We start from the raw sequence: 18,298 nt of genomic DNA, 5'->3' as shown, positions 1-18,298 counted from the left end.
AATTTCAGAATTTTCATCTCACTCAGCTCTAATTACTCACACCACATCGTAAAAATTGTAAGACTTACTAACAAAACACCACTAACTTTCGAATTCACCATTTACTTCTAGAAAAAACAACAACACTTTCTCAGAAACACTTTCACCAGCTCGTAATACGAGAGAAGCCAGGTAAAACACACATGAACACCTTGCTTGTCTCTAAATATTTATATAATACACAAAACAAATCGTAAAACTTATGGTTTCTATCACTGCTTGACAAGAGAGATAAATGTGTAATGATATGTCGTGAGTACGCTACAAAGGGTGTTTTTCATTATCTCATTCGTGCTTAAATCAGCTTAGCTACATGACTAAGTCTTCTAATTGAGAAACTTTACGGGGACTACTTAGAATTGTTCACTCAATCGGCGAGAGCTTGAGTATCTGTGCAGCTGAGTTTATGCCATATGCAACAATTGATATTTGCTTCTTGACTTCTTCCTTGGTAACTAATCCTTTTCGAGCACGATAAATGGCGTACACCACGCCACCATACCAATTGTAGTAAATGGTTGGGCTGTGAACCAAAACGACGTGTCTAAAAAACGCAGAATATTCATTAGCTTCACGTAAAAAAAAAAAAAATAGCAAGTCCGCGGAAACTGAAAAACATTCAGGCTAGATGGTAAGGCTGTAGCAATTCTTGTGGCAATTAGTAGAACAACACCAATAACGCCTTTAATCTCGTCAGAAGAAAAGGCCCTGGAAACATTCGACGGAATTTCACAGTCAAAAATGGACAACATTTCGGAATTTGTGTTCAACTCTCACTACCAAGAATTTTACAGCTAAGCCTGTTTCAGAATTATTCTTCCTAATCTTCAAAATCTTTTCTTCACCTCGGATCATCTTCCGCCATCTGTATTCCATACGAAAACTTCAAACCACCTCGGAAGGAGGAATTTGATGGCACCACATCGCGAGTAAGAGTTCTGGATGACAAAAAAATAAAACATGAGAATACGGACATTCCGAAAAAACTCGTACAAACTGACAAATAATTCTGAATATAAAAATTGTTGGAAGGAAAATGTTGCCTGGCTAAACGTGCTTACGCTGTTTATCAATAAAGCGCAAAATTACTGAGCGCTGATTGGTTGAGAGAGAGGGCATTTTTTTCTTAATCGAGGGCATTTTTAGTAATCAAGAGAGGGCATGATTACCTGTTAATGATTGGCTAATCCGTTGCATTGCTAATCCGTTGCTTCCCAGATAAAAATAGACTGCGCGCGTGATTTTCCTTCGTATAAATTTTGCCCTTTATTGATAAACAAGTAATCCCATGAGACCTCGTACTATTAAGGATTAATTGCACTTGAGTTTTCAAAATTTTGGAAAATTTTGAAAACTCTCGTGCAATTAATCCTTAATAGTACTTGGTCTCATGTGATTACCTATACTAAATGCAGATTAATAATTGTAGAACTTGCGTGCTTACTCACCTGAGCAGGGGCTCAGCATCTTTATAAGAAATAGGATTCACAGGAAACTGAGGGAGGAGTTTCTTAGCCTCCTCCACGGGCAGGCGGTACATACCCTCTACAATCAGAAAATAGTATCGCTATGTAAAAATTTCAGTTCTGTACTATTTCATTCTGTAAAGACCTCGTCGCTTTTTAAAAACTGATGTATTCTTATGTTATGTCTTAACCGGCGACTTAGCGATAGAAAACTGGGTCAGTTATCTCCGTCTTTATGACCAATCCGTGTTTTAACAGGTGAAGTATATCAGTCCCAAGCAACAGGGAATCGCCTCTTATTGGAGTTGATTTGATGCTTCCTCGTTGTACTGCAGAATCAGGTAGCCAATTGTAATCTGGGTACACCTTATCAACACCTTTCTTTGCATATTCCTCAGGATCCATGTATAATATCACTCCAATAGCTCCTTCCTTGTGAGCTCATCTGGGCTAAGGGACGAATCAAATTGCAAAAGAAATTCACACGTAGGGAAATTAACTGAGCATGATGAATCGATATAAGATGCTGTAGCTTTATGGTTAAACGCAGCTTTGGACTTTCCATCAAAAGGTCTATCATTGACAGCTGAAAGGGTTCTATCGTATTTTTATGCTTAACCAAGACATACTTCACGTGGAATCTTTTCGGTTCATGATCCAGGGGGGGAGGTTTCTCCTCAAGAGTCTCTTGATATTTTAAGTAAAAATAACTTATTGGTCATTCCTCGGGGGAAGGGGGGACTGTCAACTACCTCAGTCAACTGCTAAGGGCTAACCTTATTAGCACGTCCAATCTTTCCATATCGCATGATAACGATTTTTCCAGTGCAGTTGACTCCTCGCTTTTTTAGTTCTTCGAAGTCTTCATCTCGTCCATAATTAGCATACACAAGTTTCCCCTGGAGTTTCAGAGTAAAGAAAGTGCTGAGAATTCATGAATACTCAATCGGGTAAGGAAACTAACTCTGTGGTAAAGAAAATTGGGCTATTTTCTCAGAAACCAGAATTCAAGTTTTTGCACTCTAATACTTAAATTTAATACTTAACTGAATTCCTCGACTAGATATACCGGTAGAAATAAGCCATTTTCCGTGTTATCATAATTCAAATTTTTCCAAAGATGCTTGGTACTTGCTGGTCACTCCACCAGGTATCATATCACAAGGAGGTAATAAGAAACTTCTGAAGCTTGCGAAGACGCGATTTAGCAAGTTAAGATTGATTTCAGTTTTGCATGTGACTCTCGAATGGGGTGGCGCAAGTTTTCTACAAAAATTAGAGTGAGAAGTGAAAAAAGTAATATTTTTCCAGATCACTCACGAACACGAAATTGAAAACTTATCTATCATTTTTTTAGGTGGACTTTCGTTTATTGATATACTAATCGTGCGTGTGACCAAGAAAGCACGGAATAGCACAAACACTGTAATTGACACTCACCCTGACGGATCCTGATGGTGCATAAGCGTTGAAAGGTGGGACCACATTGCTGTTGTTCTCTAAGGGAACAAGGAATTTTCCTTGAGGAGCTGACTTGTGGAGTAGAGTAGATCCATTGTACAGTGCAGCCGATCCTGCCTTCATATCCTTTGGCCGGGACAACAAAATGGTGTAATTCTTCCATATAACATCGATGCCATATTCTTTCCATTTTTTTGCCATGTCCTCCACCAGTTTAAAGTTCTCTGGGCCTCCAGGAAAGTGTGGCACTTTAGTGAAACGCCTGCATGCAATTCAAGAAAGCGTTTAGTATTACTTTCCAGAACTTAATTAAAGACAAGTGATATCCATAAAAATCTCGCGCCCGCAAAATACTAACAAACTAATGATCAGTGTCAACTCGGCATTTTTTTTTTTTTTAAGAATAATTCAAATCAGATCATTAAACGTTAAAATCTATGTATAATGCTTCATCTGAATCAACAGTATTTACATAATCCAGGAAGGCTTTCATGGCATATGCATTGATGCAAACGAAGAGCAAAAAGGTAATGCAGGTCCTCCCCAAATAAGTTTGGTTATAAAACACATTCACACAAAAAATCTCAGTAAAAAATTCGTTGTAACTGGCAGTCATGCTCGTTTCATGAATTCCTTTCTCGAAAATTCTAAGCTGACGGTTGAATCGGTTTCAGCAGTAATCACCCCCACGATCATTTTAGTGGATGTGTTTGTTCGGGAGTGAAAATGTTTATTTCAAAAAGTAGGATACAAAATCGACATCATGTATTTTCAATAAGTGAATGGAGTTGTTACAACTCGGGAGAAATATCTACAAAACTGGAAATTCAGAGCGATTCAACTCGTTATCTTCGCGAAGCATGAGGTTTAATGGATTTCCAGATTCAAACTAATGGGAAGAACAAACAAGCAAAGAAAAATACGGTTGTCTAAAAAAAGAAGTGCAAAATAATTAACGCTGCCGAAGTGTAATCCTTCCTGCTGGCTTCATCCATACATGTTGAGATTTAACGGTAGGATTAACCAATTGTTATGAGTTAAGTAACCATATCTAAACTCCAGTTTTCATGCTGGTTCTTTTGTCAATAAGCTAATGAAAATTTCATGGTCGCAGTCTTTCTAAAATGAAAACGAACTTACTCAACGCTTCGCAAGGCCAAACAGTTTTACAGCATTAGTCGGCATTATTAACCCTCAGTTACTCAAGAGACAAACCTGACGTAATTAAAAGATCGAAATGCATCTTACCTCTAGCAACGTATCGGACGAAATATTTTTTCACTCTTATTTTCTGCAGTGGAATTAATCGCGAAGTTGTTTACTAGAGGCTTGCTAAGTTATCGTATGCAAGTAAACTTTAAAAATTCAAGGCTCTCTGCACGTGTCTGCACCTTGTGTGACAAATTTAATTATGTGATCATGTACGCTTTTTAAGATGTAAGCAATTTGCTGGTTTCTCTTAAGTTAGTATTATGACCTCTGGAAGGTGCCTTTTAGGTTGAACGTGACCAGAATGAGTATGTTATTTTAATTAGCTAAAAATTGTTTGTCAACATTAACACAGGCTTAGGATGCACTTGAACTTCTTATAAGGGTAGTAGTGCTGCCTCAGGGAAACACCTCTCTATTGAGATACAATAGCCTGCACTTTAGCCTCCTCTGTCTCGTCTAGGATAACCGCGATTAGGTGAATTTTTGTAGTGGGACCGAAAAAAATTCATGAATAGTTGTTCCAAGTTGATTTGAACCTGGGTTACAACCTCTAAGCGTCATACGATTCATGTAGTAGTCACAATATCCAGCATAATTAACCTCCATGGGTAAAAGCTTTTTTATCTTATCACCGATAGTTAGCAACTTTCACCGCCATTTTCAGTGATGAAAACTGATTGCTGTATGCTGATGCACTGACCAAAGAAGTCATATTACTTGTGAAACCTCACTCCAGGCGTCGAACTTAACAAAATAAATAAATTCCTGGACATGTAGCCCGGCTACTGCACGTAGTCTCTTAACACTTACTTCAAGTTATTTTTCAGCTCCTCAGTAGAAATCATGTCGACCGCTCTCTTATGGAACTCTTCAAGCTGTTCTTGGATATGGCCCTTTGGAGGGTTACAGCCGTCATTCTTGTCGCCATCATCACAATTCTTCGCAGCTCCACGTCCAATAAAGTAACCAGCCAGTATACAGATCCCAAACAACACAAGAAAGATGAGAACAATCGACGATATGAAACAACATCACCGCTTTGGTGAACTGTAAACGAACACTTTTTTCTCTTCCATGGACAACATCTCGATGCAGTTCCACGATTGTTTAGAAGCGACCGCCAGCAACAATTTTGTAGTTATTAATATTCTCACGGACGGGTGTTGTTTAGACAATTGAATGTCGCCTATCCTCAATGCCATTTTTAAATTAAAATATTAATTAGTCATATTACGTCTCTTAGCACTCAACTCCCAGACCAGGCCCAGACAATATGCAGGATTATTTTGAAGGTAAGCTTTACCTACAGCTAAATTACGCATAGGTGTCACTTTCTATCACGTTCACGTTATGCATGACGTATACTGAAATCTACATGAATAAGTAAAGCTATTTCTGGACTTCAGTCTAGCTATGCTCTCTGATCGGGTGGAAACGGGACCTGGGTTGAGCTTCACGCGCGAGGGAGACGCACGCCCTGGCAACTCGAAATTAGTTTTGATTACAAAATTTTGAGCAAATTTTACACAACAAATCACAATTAAACCTCTTTGGCTAAACAGTGTCACCGTAATTACAAGTGTCTAAGTTATTTATCAACCCGATAAAGCCCGTGCACTTTTAACTTATTTCGCTTTTGATAAGGACAAGCGCTTGAAACGAGTTATCACTGACACGAAACTCGGCGACAGACATCTTACGAAAGTCCAAGTCCAAACCATTTTATCATTTTACATTCATTCCAGCTAAAGGGTCGCAAACTGGAAGGTTTTTTTTATCAGGCTTTACTTACTTGTAACACATCGTAAAACTCATTGCAAGATCACTAACCAAAAGCACTGTCAACTCTAAGGGACAACAACACTTTCTCATGAAACTATTAGTAAAAGGTCATTCAAAACACATATGCCGGGAAACCGTGCTTGGTTCTTGATATCTATATGTATTTGGAAGACTTCTCTTTAAAATTATGGTTTTTGTTACTACTTGACTGACAATGGAGATATACATATAGTATCTCACGGGCATACTTAAAGGAATACATATCCTCACTCTTGCTGACATATACAAAACAGCTTAGCTATACGACACTGTTTCGTCACTGAGAAACTTTACAAGGAGTTTTGTAAAGCGTTCACTCAATCGGCGAGAGCTTGAGTATTTGTGCAGCTGAGTTTATGCCATATGCAACAATTGATATTTGCTTCTTGACTTCTTCCTTGGTAACTAATCCTTTTCGAGCACGATAAATGGCGTCCACCACGCCACCGTACCAACTGTAGTAAATGGTTGGGCTGTGAACCAAAACGACGTGTCTAAAAAACGTAGAATATTCATTAGCTTCACGTAAGAAACTAGAAAGCATTCACGCTAAATGGTAAGTCTGTTGGTACTGTTTGGTTTTGCTCAGTGAAGAGGCAAAATCAAAGAACTTTTAATAAATTGTGATATCCACTTTAAGAGAGAGAGAAAAAATATATGGAAACGCTCAATGATATAAATAATGCTACCACACATTTTGGGGAAAATAAATAAAACAATCTTACTTACCTCTGCAATGGGTTGGCCTGCAGAATTCCCTCAAGATTTATGAATGCCCGTTCAACATTAAGCAATCGTGTGTTGATTTTTCGCACGACTGCAACGCTGAAAAAAAGCAACGAAAAAAAGACAAATTAATGAACTTGTAGTCGGTAACTCACAGAAGCATGTCGCAGCATATTCTCGTGAACGACACTGCTTATCTCCTATATGCAAGGTATCTCTTTTCCCAACGCAAATTTAAGATGTGTTCCACGGTATATAAGTCTAACGAAATAGTGCAAGAAAATGTTCCAATGGTACTCAAGCATAGGGGTTAAAAGAAAGGCTTTCTCACTTTTCTTTGTCTGCTCCTTTCACAAAGTCGTCAAATTCTCGGGAAGCACTCAGAAAGTTTTCCACAGCTTCGTCAAGAAACTCTGCCAATAATGAGTATACTCATTACACATATTGGTTATATCAGTCAGCCGAGCATTCATAATACCATAATATACAAAAAAATAAAATAAAATACATCGTTGGAAGGCTAATCTTTCCAACCATCTCTAAAATGATGATCATCTCTATCTTCCCATCGATGTCACTATCGAATTTTGTTTTCTTCTGAATCATCAGGAGAGCCGGCTTTAAGAGTCTTGCAAAGAGCTGTCTTTTCTGCACGTCCGGAGAATGCCAAAATCCTTTCAAAGAAGAATTTCTTCAAAAAACAGCGCACATCTTTTTTGAAGAATGCATACAATGAGCTGATTCTACAAAATAACAAACTGGAGGGAACTTAGAAAACACGATCATGTTTTTTCTCTAATCTTACGTCGACGTTATTATTAATGAAAACGGTAACTTACTCAGATCTTCTCTTGCATTGTACTTTTTAAAGTCTTCCTCAAACTTCTTCTTTATGTTTGAATTGTAAATTTTCATATTAACGCCATAATGAGTCACGTTAAATGGAAGTATCACAGAGTCAGCCAGCACCATAGTAATCTCAGTCCAAACCCTTGTAGTCACTTGATGGTATTTAAACTCGGGGTCAATCAAAGTTGACATCCACCAAAAATTATCGTGAACTGTGTGGTATAAAGGATTGCTGCTAGTTTTCTGTAAGAAGAAAAACGATGATAGCTATGTAAGTAAAAAAACATAGCTACGGGTATGTTAGATCAACAGTTGCTCTCAATATAAGTCAAGAAGATTCTAAGGCCTGTTACAAAACCCGTATAAAGTACAACTGATAAGTAATGAACATCCTCATCGGTCAAGAACCTATCGTTAGTTGCACCGGTAGACCCCATAGAAAATTGAAGTTTATTTCATCAACGTAATAGATTGTGGCCGGTTTTCTGGCTCGTGATTTATAATATTTTCTCGTGTTCTTCTAAAATCCCTCGTGGGTTTTTTACGCCGGTAAACTGTTAAGTGTGGTCTAATGCTTGATTTTAGCACGGTAAAGGTACCGCAGGTATTTCAAATACAGCTAGCTATGTTACCTTGTCACTTCCCCCTCACCTGAGAGGTGCGGCGAATGAGTCTGAGTCATAGAAAAAGCGTTACGAATGGCATGAGTTACCATACCATTTGCCTCATTCAAAAATGACTTTAGGGCACAATAGAGGTCAAGCGTTCAATTGATATGAGCCTTATCAGTACTCTCAAGCACAAGGCCGATATATCACATCAGCGAAACTTGCCGTCCAATCCAAGCCTCAAACAAATGACTTACTACTTACGCTGTTGTATGTGTAACGAATATCCACAATGGGAATTCCAAGCCTTTGGATAAAATTGACATAATCACTGCCTGCTCTTGGTTGCTGAAGTCTAAAAAAAATTAATGAAAAGAATAATAAGTAAGTATTAACAAATAATAGGTAACTATCTAGAGTGCTCAGATTACTTGGACATATTCACAACAATGTTGTTGTTTTTTTGTGGTTGTTCACTTTTCCGTCTGTATTTCCTTCTTACGAAATGTACTAGAAAAAATTAACTAAATTATCGAGTGATGACGTACCTTGGCAAATAATTTAGCCCCAACGTGTTTGGAATTTTCCTGATCCATTCATCAAAAGCCGTTTCGTTTCCTAAGGGGCTTGGTACCTGAAGAAGTGAGAGCGGTCGTTTAGCTCGGTAACCTATCCGATGTGTTACCTTTTCTATAATATACAACCCGGAAAAGTTTTGAAGAATTTTAAATTAGAAGTACGATGTAAATTGAATTGTGAGCAACAGACTAAACCTTCACGTCTGCCTGATGCCTTCTGCACTCTTGGCAAGTAAAGTAACATGAACAACTAGAAGTCGACATAACATTCAGGTCCCTCATCCCACTTCTGCTTAACACTTATGCTCTTATCCCGTATCATAGAATAGTTAGATACCAAAATGACATCAAAACAGTATACCCGGCTAGTCTTTCTTTGTTCCAATTTCGTTCCTAGTGCGATTTACGACGAGCATGGTTTGAGCAGCTAAATTTATTTATGTTTGGCGCTAACCTTCATTGCTCCTCTGGCCAGAACCCAGTCCATGAGAGGCGCGGACTTTGCTCGGAAAGAATAGTTCCCTTAAGAGATATAGTGATAGTCATCAACCAAAAGACACTAAACGACCACCAATTTGGATATGTTAAATCACAAGTTAAATCATTTGTATTCAAATTATATTGATTTTATATTGATTATCCCTATATGGTCTTACCGTCAACTGACATGTCCACATTGAGATACGCCACGGCTCGGGCAGACAATAACCTCGAATGCTCCTTTAACAAAACAAAAATATAATTTTTTTCACGCGACTGGTTACTTTTTGAGAGTTTTGTTAAACCACAGCAACGTGCATCCCTTTCTTTAACCCTTTAAATCCCGTGAGTGACCAAGACAGAATTTCTCCTTACAATATGAAGACAATATAAGGCAGACATGTGATGAGAATAAAGAAAAAAATCAATTAGGGGATTATTAGTTGATCTAATACCAAATTCTCTAAACTAACTTCACAAGAACTGTATGGTAGACAGTAAGGAGAATTACTAATGAGATCTTGGGAGTTAAAGGGCCAGGTCAATTGAAAAAGGAACCCACAGGAGGTAAATTATTTTTTAAGCCGAATGAATTTTAGAAGCCTCCTCTGAATAATCCGAAAGTTATAGAAAAGTTGTTTGGTATCGAAATGACCCCGTGATTACATTATGTTTTCACTCCTTCGCCATTTGACAGGTCTAAAATTAAGGCCACTCTCGACCAATGAGATTCAAGCTAAAACCGATGAAGATCTGATTGGCTGAACTGTTTCGCGCTTGGGGTCAGTTTTCATTTTGAGTTATCATTGTCTCCTTGTGATACTCTGTTCGACTGACCGCTGTCATTACTACGCTTTTGGTTACACCACCCTCAGTTTAGAGTTTAGACCCATTCAATATCAACTTGATGGCTCGCGTTTCCCGGGATTTGTACTATGGCCTCTATGGGCTAGGAGCACTCCATATTTCTAAACCGTCTACCAGTGGATATATCAATGTACCTCCAGCCACTCAACAGATCCCATATACTGCGGTTCCTCAGCTCCCCAGCTTAACAACACTATAGTGCGCTTTGGTTTCCATCCTAAAATGATAAAAAAAATCCCATCAATTTTGAAGTTCACGAATTAACCAATCGCAGACATATTGCGATAAATCGATCATATCAACGGAACTTGTTTTACAGTTAAAACATAGTCATTGTACCTTCCTTGAGCTGTGCTCCAAGAGCTCTGGACAACTCCATCAAAGCGGCAGTGCCACTAGATGCATCTGCAGCACCAAATACCCAAGCATCCCGGTGGTTGCCCAGTAACACCAATTCATCTGCGAAAAGTTTGAAACGTAAATCATAACCTAGAAGTACTTTCAAAGTGAAACTTAAACATTTCTGCAGCAGACCACCTCACCACCTCTTGTAATTCGTCTAAAGCAGAAGGGGTTCTTTCATTAATCTCCAAAAACCGAATTCTCTAGTGTCATCAAAAATGTGACTAAACAATATCACCTCACTTCAGTGACGCCGGCCCATTATCGCAGGCGCACTTTTCTCGTGTTCTCCATCATTACGCCGGCAAACTGATAGAATGTGCGATCAGTTGCTTTAATGAAATGCCTGTGGGTTTACTGGTTCAATGAACGATAGCTTTTTTTACCAATCAGGGCGCTGGTAGTATCTCAGTCATTACATAAAAAAATGAACATACGGGCACCTTGCATTGCACAGTTTTCTTTTAATTTCCTGCTGGTAAAATTTTTAAAACAAAGTTCCAAGGCTGAGGATGTGCATTAACTGTTTTGTCAATTGATTATGACTCCTTTGAGTAGCTCAGACACATACCAGGGTGAGTGGATCCTTGAATTACTCCCATCAAGTTGTAAACATCTGTTACATATAGTTCATTGGTACAATTCACCTCGATCTCCCTGGGAGAATGAGGAAACACAAAACGAATTAACACAAAAGCCACCGAAGCCCCAAAGGATTGTCAGAAAATTCAACCCACTCTGAAGGAACTTTTCAGTCCTCCTTAGCCTTAGCAGAAGTTTAATTCAAAACAGACAACACCTTTATCACCTTCTGGCATTACAGGTGGCCATAACTTATCCTCCTCCACCATCACGTGTTGAATGTCAAATAAACTCCAACTTTCCTCCTATTTGCAACCTTAGTTTTCCAATACAGTATTTAGGTGACGCGGTTCATCACCAGGAAATGAAATTTCGCATTTGGTCAAAAATTGAAGAAAGATCAAATTTATAAAAGAGATAGCAATCTCTTAGTTTGGAGAATAATTCTTTGCGTCACACCGACAAATAATAAAACATTTATCAAAGCAAATTTTTAATTTCCGGGGGAATCTATGAATCTTCTGTTGACGCTATTACTGTGGCCACAGAATAACACCGATAACGTCCAAATATAAAGGTCCTACGAACACTCAATGGTATTTGCTATGTTATCCCAAAATATTTCACCGGATTTTGTCTCTCACTCTCTCTAAGAATTTCATATCCAAGCCCGTTTCGATATCATTCTCTGTACTTTTCAAAATCTATTCTTCACCTCGGATCATCTTCCGCCATCTGTATTCCATACGGAAAGTTCAAACCACCTTGGAAGGAAGAATTGGGTAAGACCACATCGCGTGTGAGAATCCTAAATAGACAAAAAACATGCCGCACGTTACTTTTATAAAGAAAATAAAAACTTGAACAAACTGACAATACAGCTGTAAATATAGTCATTAATGGAAGGTAACTGACTAAAGAAGCTGTTGCCTGACTAAAGAAGCTTACATAGAATGCAGATTGGATCCAGCAAAAGAGGGATTCTTTCCACAACTTACTACGCCATTATGGACATTTGGAGAGGTTTCTTTTTTCACAATTCAGAATTAAGATTGATGAAAATGTCATTGAGAATTAATAATACATCGCTGTGCTCTAGGATTGCAGAACTTACGTGCTCACTCACCTGAGCAGGGGCTCAGCATCTTCATAAGAAATAGGATGAACAGGAATCTGAGGGAGGAGTTTCTCAGCCTCCTCTTTTGGCAGGCGATACATACCCTCTAGAATCAGAAAAAAAAAATAGCAATGTAAGAATTCCAGTTCTGTACAAACGTATTTATAGTGTATGACCTTGTCTCTCTGATGAGTGGTGTATATGCTCCTATGTCGCTTGGCGGTGTCTTCACCAGTGGCTTAAAATCAGAGATGTTACGATGAGTTTATCTCCTTTTACATAACTAATCCTTATTGAAACACAGCTTAATTTACTTGAAGTATTTCCCAGGCAAACAGGGGATCAGAAGCGAAAAAAGTATAATGACCCTCCAAGTCTTTTCCAAGCTCTCAGTCTGAGCTATGGGGACACTGAACGACAGAAAAAAAAACCGACGAGCGAAAACCAACGGTTACCATGGTCCACCCAACCACCATTTTTCGCTTGCTCTTCTATTTGATAGTCTCTTCCTATTACAGAGCTTAGCTACGACCTGAAGACCTTGACCACGACCATGAAGAGAGAAGATTCCCTCCTCTTTAAGGCATCTAAACGTCTTGCACGTTAACCAGCCTAGATATCCTACTTACTGACTGAAGGGTAGCCCGGCGTCTGTGGATCGCCTCTTATTGGAGTTGATTTGATGTTTCCTCGTTGTACTGCAGAATTAGGCAGCCAATTGTACATTGGGTACACCTTATCAACACCTTGCTTTGCATAATCCTCAGGGTCCATGTATAATATCACTCCAATGGCTCCTTCCTTGTGAGCTCGTTTGGGCTAAAGGAAAGCGATCTGTGATTTAGAGTTGACAAGTTACTTACTTCTAGCTGTATCTCTGCTATTCTTCATCCGAGGAGAACTTCATACAAGATCCGAGAGGGGAGTGGGGATAAACTGAGGAGCAAACCAAGAGAGAAGCCAGAAACCTGCTGATACGCTCAGGAGCTTCTCACACCACAACAAAATGATTTCAAATTGTAGACAATCTTTACCCAAACGATACTTTTTTTTATGGGCTAATTACATTTCGCTTCAAGGTACAGTCCAATCTTATCCATGACAATGAAATGATTATCACATCTACAAGCATTTATTACAACACTCAGAACGCCTGGCCAACTTCATGCCATCCATTTCCTGGGTCATTCATTTAAAAGACAACAACAGCTGGATTCACCTTTTCACCCTCAACAAATGAATACAATTTTCTGCGTTGTTTTCCATACATTTCTTATCATTTTAACCTTCAGAGTGTGGTATCAAATCAAACGATATCCATATATTATATTTTTCTTTCTTATATCAACTTACTGCTTGAAAAGCTTTCGATAGGGTAAGGAGGAATTGCTTCATGGTCACTCCAGAGAGTGAATCAGTCATTTTATCCAACACCAAACAAGAGCTAACCTTAGTTGAACGTCCAACCTTTCCATATCGCATAATGACGATTTTACCACTGCAGTTAACTCCAAGTTCTTTGAGTTTCTCAAAGTCTTCGTCTCGCCCATAATTAGCATACACGAGTTTCCCCTGGAGATTCAGTGCAAAAGAAGTGCGGTGATGAATATCATCATGAAAAATATAACTTAAAATTAAGCTTGTGTGGTGGTTGTCAATCGTATTTCAAATTAACTTTTCAATTTAGTGGATACTAGCGTTAGTCTGTGACATCCATGAATACTCAATCCGCCACGGAAACTCTGAGGTGTTGCTTTTTCAGAAACTAGGCACTTTAATGCATCTATCTGAATGCACCCTCTGGATATAATGGTAGGGAAAAGCCCTTTTACATAATCATATGTTTTATCATTGATACTTTGAAAAGCTTCGTTAAAAATGCCATACCAGTTGTTGGGTCATTTTTATCTATGTCATAAAATTAAAACCAAAGTCATCACAACGACTAATCTCTGCAAAAAACGCAGAATGTCACGAGAAGGTCATGAGAACGTAACCCTGAAACTCCCAAGTTATGATTGTTAATTCTCCCCTGTAGCTGCTACACATTCACTTCGAATCACTTTTGGGATTTAAAAGGTTTAAATACAAATATACAAACTACCTGAAGCTTGGGAACACGCGAACTATCGGGTTGAGAGTGACTGGCTAGCGTCAGTTTTTAGAGCAGTCACAATGCAAAGGAAAAAAATCAAAGTTTTCTGGATTACTTCCAAAACTCATATGAAAATTGCTCCAATGCTATTGACGTGGGATTTCGGTTTTCACGCTTAAGCTGAGCAAACCAGTCAAGCAAGCATTTAAACTGTAAATCGACACTCACTTTTGCGGATCCTGATGGTGCATAGGCGTTGAAAGGTGGGACCACTTTGCTGTTGTTCTCTGAGGGAACAAGGAATCTTTCTTGAGGAGCTGACTTGTGGATCAGAATAGATCCATTGTACAGCGCAGCTGCTCCTGCCTTCATATCCTTTGGCCGAGACAACATAATGGAGTAATTCTTCCATATAACATCGATGCCATATGCCCTCCATTTCTCTGCCATGTCCTTCGCCAGTTCAAAGTTCTCTGGGTCCCCAGGAAAGTGTGGCACTTTGGTAAACTTCCTGCAATTCAAGCAAGTGTTTGAAATTACGTTCATGAATTTGATTAAATACAAGTGATATCCATCATACCTCACGCCAGTAAAACATCTTAACTCAGGTTTTAGTGTCGTTTAATAGAATCACTAGAAAATTGACATAGATGTATAATGCTTTATCTGGATCAGCAGATTTTACAATGAAACAATCCAAGAAGACGTGCATTAATACAGACGTTATGCAAAAAGATAGTGGAAGTCCTTTCAAAGGATGTTTGGTTAAAAAAACAAACAAAAAAACAGACAAACAAATAAACAAAACAAAATTTAGGCGTCGGTTTGGTTTAAAATTCTTTTTAACTCGTGTAAGTTCATGTTTGTCTGCGCACAAATTGCTTGCTCTAAAATATTAAACAGATGGTCGAACGGGTTAAAACTGATGTGGCCGTCATGAACATTCCAGTAAGCGTAGAGTATGTGTGAACGTTCGTTTTATGGAAAAAAGGACATAAGATCGAAACTATTTTGCAATTAATAATGTACATGAGAAAATTACTCAGTTCTGATTGGCTAAGATAAATGCAGTTTTCAGGTAGTGCAGAAGAGAGTTAATTCAGGGCAAAGAAGTAACAAGGCAGACATTCTGATTGGTCAATAATCAAAGAAACTCACAGATAGCCAATCAAGTGCGAGCCTTGGATGTCACAACATTTGGATACGCTGAAAATTTGCGAGCGAAACAATGGCCGGCGTATTAAGAAGGTTTCCTTTGGCCACCGTAACAACAATACAGCGGCTGAAAAACAGCTCTAACAACGAAAACACTGTAAAAAGCACTGCTTTTTGGGTTGTCGATTTGGAAAAAGTGGTGTTCAGAGAAAGGAATTGCGAAAGGAAAGGAAAATTGAGTAAGGAAATCGAAAATTTCGAGCCGACCCAGCTTAACACTTTACTCGAGCGATTCTACGCCGAAATTAAAAATACGGTTTAACTTCGAAACGACGATTCCATTTCATCGAAAGTGATTCGGACACAGACTGAACAATTCCTTGAACTGTTTACCCGGACTTTGAACTTTTTTGCGCCTTAAAGATGTGAAAATTTCATTATATATTATTGTTTTGATAGTATGCGGTTGTTTTGATCGAACACACAAAGTTACTTGCAGAGTTGAATAAATTATTCTTGCACTTGATTCGCGCGCTTTGCCTCTGCATCAATTACGATAAGCTATCTCGTATTTTTTCATGTACATTATTAGCACGTAATCACATGATTTTTCTCGTGCAATTTGGAATAAATAGGAGTTTTAATAACCTGGGAGGAGAAGGCGAAAAAAATTGAAAATCAGGGTCTTCAAATGTCAGAATAATAATAAGAACAAACAAATAACGAAAAAATTAAGCCGCTTACGTTTACCTTTCTTTCTGGAGTCAAAACATTTTGAGATTTCAGGGTTGAAACAACCGATTGTTGAGAAGGAGTTATAAAACCATCTCTTCAACTAGATTTTCATGCTCGATCCTTTGTCCAAAGTTAATGACAAGTGCTTGGTGGTCTTAGAATGAACTAATATAGCTAGCGCTCTTAATGAAAACACCCTATGTCTTGCTAATGTCGAGTTATTTGCTCTACAACTTAGCATCATTCTGCAACCGCCTTTCTCCGTTCGCATCTTTATTAAGCGCGTAATACGAAGAAAGGAAATAAAGATATTCAGGGATCAATTAAACAGCGATTAGGAGAGTATCTTTGTTTTTTATTTCTTTCATATCAGGAAAAGAAAAGACAGGTAGGTCATAGGAAACGGAAGAGGGCATGATCACACGCTAGGGATTGGTAACAAATGTACTTCTTTACTGCTAAATAATTAAAACACCTATTAACCGATCCGATAAATACATGAATGCGTCTCTGCTGTGGCACCGATTTGAGTTATGGACTGCCGTGTATAATTGACATACGAGGCAGCAACATCCGCTGACAATAATAACTCCTGGTTGATTGGTTAAACAGAATCCCTTTAAAGGACTAACCTGGCATCATGAGATGATCTAAATGCATCTTTTTTCTAGAAATGAACCAGTTTAACATATCTCCAGGTTGTTTACCAAAGGCCGGCTCAACTATCGTATGCAAATATATTGAAAAAAGAAAGGCTTTCTTTGGGCGGCTGCTCGCTGTGTGACTATGCTTATCATGTAGTCATCTACGCTTTATGAGATGTCAACTATTTACAAGGTTCTCAAAAGTTAGCTTGATGAAGTCGCTTTTAAAGCTGGAGGTGCCTGTTAGGTTTTACATGACCTAGGTGAAAATGTTATTTTCATTTGCTAAGAACTTTCTGTCAACAAATAACGTGGGCTTAGGATTAGGAGGGTGTACTTGAACTTCTTGTGGGGGTATTACTGCCGCCTTGGAGAAATACCCTCTTGGTAAGAGAAAGTAGCCTGAATTCTAACCTCTCCTGTCTCGCATAGACAGCCGCGATCGGGTGAATTTTTGCAGGGAGAGACCAAAAAATAATCAGTTGTTGTTAGTTGATTTCACACCGAGTTCAAACGTTTTCTGATTCTTCGGCATTTTGGATTGCTAAGTGCTCTATAAATTCGGGTGAATCCGGATCAATATATGATATTTCACGGCAACAGTCGTAGTATGATCACAGATTCACTTTGCATCCAGAGCAGACATGTCTGCGTCTGAAATTGTGCACCCTGTTTAAAGGAGATGGGGTGAATGTCAAACCCATATCCTGTTACTAACCGTGTGTTCGCTTAGGACCTCCGGAGCAAAGAAAAATTTTAAGATTCACGGTATCCTGTACCATTTACCCCCAAAATAAAAGTTTTGCAATCGTACAACCGAATTCGGTATCAATTAGTTCTAACTTTCACCGCCATAAATAATTGATTGCTGCTGCACTCTGCAAAAACGTCATATGAATTTACTCGTTGACCCTGACTTGGCAATCAGGTTTTGTACACAGCTACTGCATGTAGTTTCTTACTACTTACTTCAAGTTTTTTCTCAGCTCCACAGTAGAAATCATGTCGACCGCTCTCTTGTGGAACACTTCCAGTTGCTCCTGGGTATCGCCCTTTGGCTTGGAGCGGTCATTCTTGTCGCCATCATCACAACCTTTGGCAGCTCCACGTCCAATAAAGTAACCAGCCAGTATACCGATCCCAAAGAAAACAAGAAGGCTGAGCACAATCAGCGCAATAGCACACTTGCGTCGTTTTGGTGAATTGTAAAGCAACGAATACGATCCTTTCTCCTCCATGGAAATCTCGATGCGTACTGAAACTGTTACCTTAACCTTAGTAAAAATTAACATAAACAAGAGTAAGTGCGGTTTAGATTTCAGACAGTTGCATGACACATGATGTAAATACCATCAAATTGACTTTCACGTCATTTAGCACTCAAGTCATTCTCATCACAGACGAAGTGGATGCCGGATAATTATTAAGGTTATTTTATTCATAGACCATATCAGTTATCAG

General features: G+C 38.7%; 3 protein-coding genes across 3 annotated transcripts; all 3 read right to left on the bottom strand.

Annotated features, from left to right (window-relative positions):
* Positions 1–47: 47 nt before the first annotated feature.
* Positions 48–1,623, bottom strand: LOC131786073 (N-acetylated-alpha-linked acidic dipeptidase 2-like). Its single transcript, XM_066174788.1, has 3 exons — positions 1,488–1,623; positions 885–977; positions 48–583 (listed from the first exon to the last, which is right to left on the bottom strand). The coding sequence occupies exons 1-3, from the start codon at positions 1,577–1,579 to the stop codon at positions 403–405; spliced, it is 366 nt and encodes a 121-aa protein (XP_066030885.1). The 5' UTR covers positions 1,580–1,623; the 3' UTR covers positions 48–402.
* A 176-nt stretch (positions 1,624–1,799) lies between these two features.
* On the bottom strand, positions 1,800–18,111 carry LOC131786122 (glutamate carboxypeptidase 2-like). The gene is made up of 20 exons (XM_066158680.1): positions 17,807–18,111; positions 14,532–14,814; positions 13,658–13,780; positions 12,838–13,027; positions 12,218–12,314; positions 11,807–11,899; positions 11,081–11,166; positions 10,447–10,566; positions 10,242–10,324; positions 9,417–9,480; positions 9,215–9,282; positions 8,731–8,816; positions 8,447–8,537; positions 7,565–7,817; positions 7,057–7,138; positions 6,729–6,824; positions 4,989–6,493; positions 2,946–3,228; positions 2,282–2,404; positions 1,800–1,955 (listed from the first exon to the last, which is right to left on the bottom strand). The coding sequence occupies exons 1-17, from the start codon at positions 18,073–18,075 to the stop codon at positions 6,313–6,315; spliced, it is 2,265 nt and encodes a 754-aa protein (XP_066014777.1). The 5' UTR covers positions 18,076–18,111; the 3' UTR covers positions 1,800–1,955; positions 2,282–2,404; positions 2,946–3,228; positions 4,989–6,312.
* Positions 2,270–5,023, bottom strand: LOC136279101 (N-acetylated-alpha-linked acidic dipeptidase 2-like). Its single transcript, XM_066162542.1, has 3 exons — positions 4,989–5,023; positions 2,946–3,228; positions 2,270–2,404 (listed from the first exon to the last, which is right to left on the bottom strand). Exons 1-3 carry the CDS (start codon positions 5,021–5,023, stop codon positions 2,270–2,272), a joined length of 453 nt encoding a protein of 150 aa, XP_066018639.1.
* Positions 18,112–18,298: the final 187 nt, after the last annotated feature.

This window comes from Pocillopora verrucosa, chromosome 1 (assembly GCF_036669915.1).
Source record: "Pocillopora verrucosa isolate sample1 chromosome 1, ASM3666991v2, whole genome shotgun sequence".
Classification (NCBI taxonomy): Eukaryota; Metazoa; Cnidaria; class Anthozoa; order Scleractinia; family Pocilloporidae; genus Pocillopora; species Pocillopora verrucosa.
Note: the sequence above shows the minus strand (reverse complement) of the source record. Positions and strands in the feature narration are given on the sequence as shown.

Bases quoted from the DNA above. Each gene is read 5' to 3' on its own strand.
- LOC131786122 (XM_066158680.1), bottom strand. From the start codon at position 18,075: ATGGAGGAGAAAGGATCGTATTCGTTGCTTTACAATTCACCAAAACGA. The intron at 8,538-8,730 runs GTACGTCATCAC...AATTTTTTTTAG, and splicing joins GGGCTAAATTATTTGCCAAG to ACTTCAGCAACCAAGAGCAG. The intron at 6,825-7,056 runs GTGAGAAAGCCT...GCTTTTTTTCAG, and splicing joins AAAGGAGCAGACAAAGAAAA to CGTTGCAGTCGTGCGAAAAA.
- LOC136279101 (XM_066162542.1), bottom strand. From the start codon at position 5,023: ATGATTTCTACTGAGGAGCTGAAAAATAACTTGAA. The intron at 3,229-4,988 runs GTAAGTGTTAAG...AATTGCATGCAG, and splicing joins GAGCTGAAAAATAACTTGAA to GCGTTTCACTAAAGTGCCAC. The intron at 2,405-2,945 runs GTGAGTGTCAAT...CTGAAACTCCAG, and splicing joins CACCATCAGGATCCGTCAGG to GGGAAACTTGTGTATGCTAA.
- LOC131786073 (XM_066174788.1), bottom strand. From the start codon at position 1,579: ATGTACCGCCTGCCCGTGGAGGAGGCTAAGAAACTCCTCCCTCAGTTT. The intron at 978-1,487 runs GTGAGTAAGCAC...TTTGTCATCCAG, and splicing joins GATGCTGAGCCCCTGCTCAG to AACTCTTACTCGCGATGTGG. The intron at 584-884 runs GTGAAGAAAAGA...TGCGTTTTTTAG, and splicing joins ATGGCGGAAGATGATCCGAG to ACACGTCGTTTTGGTTCACA.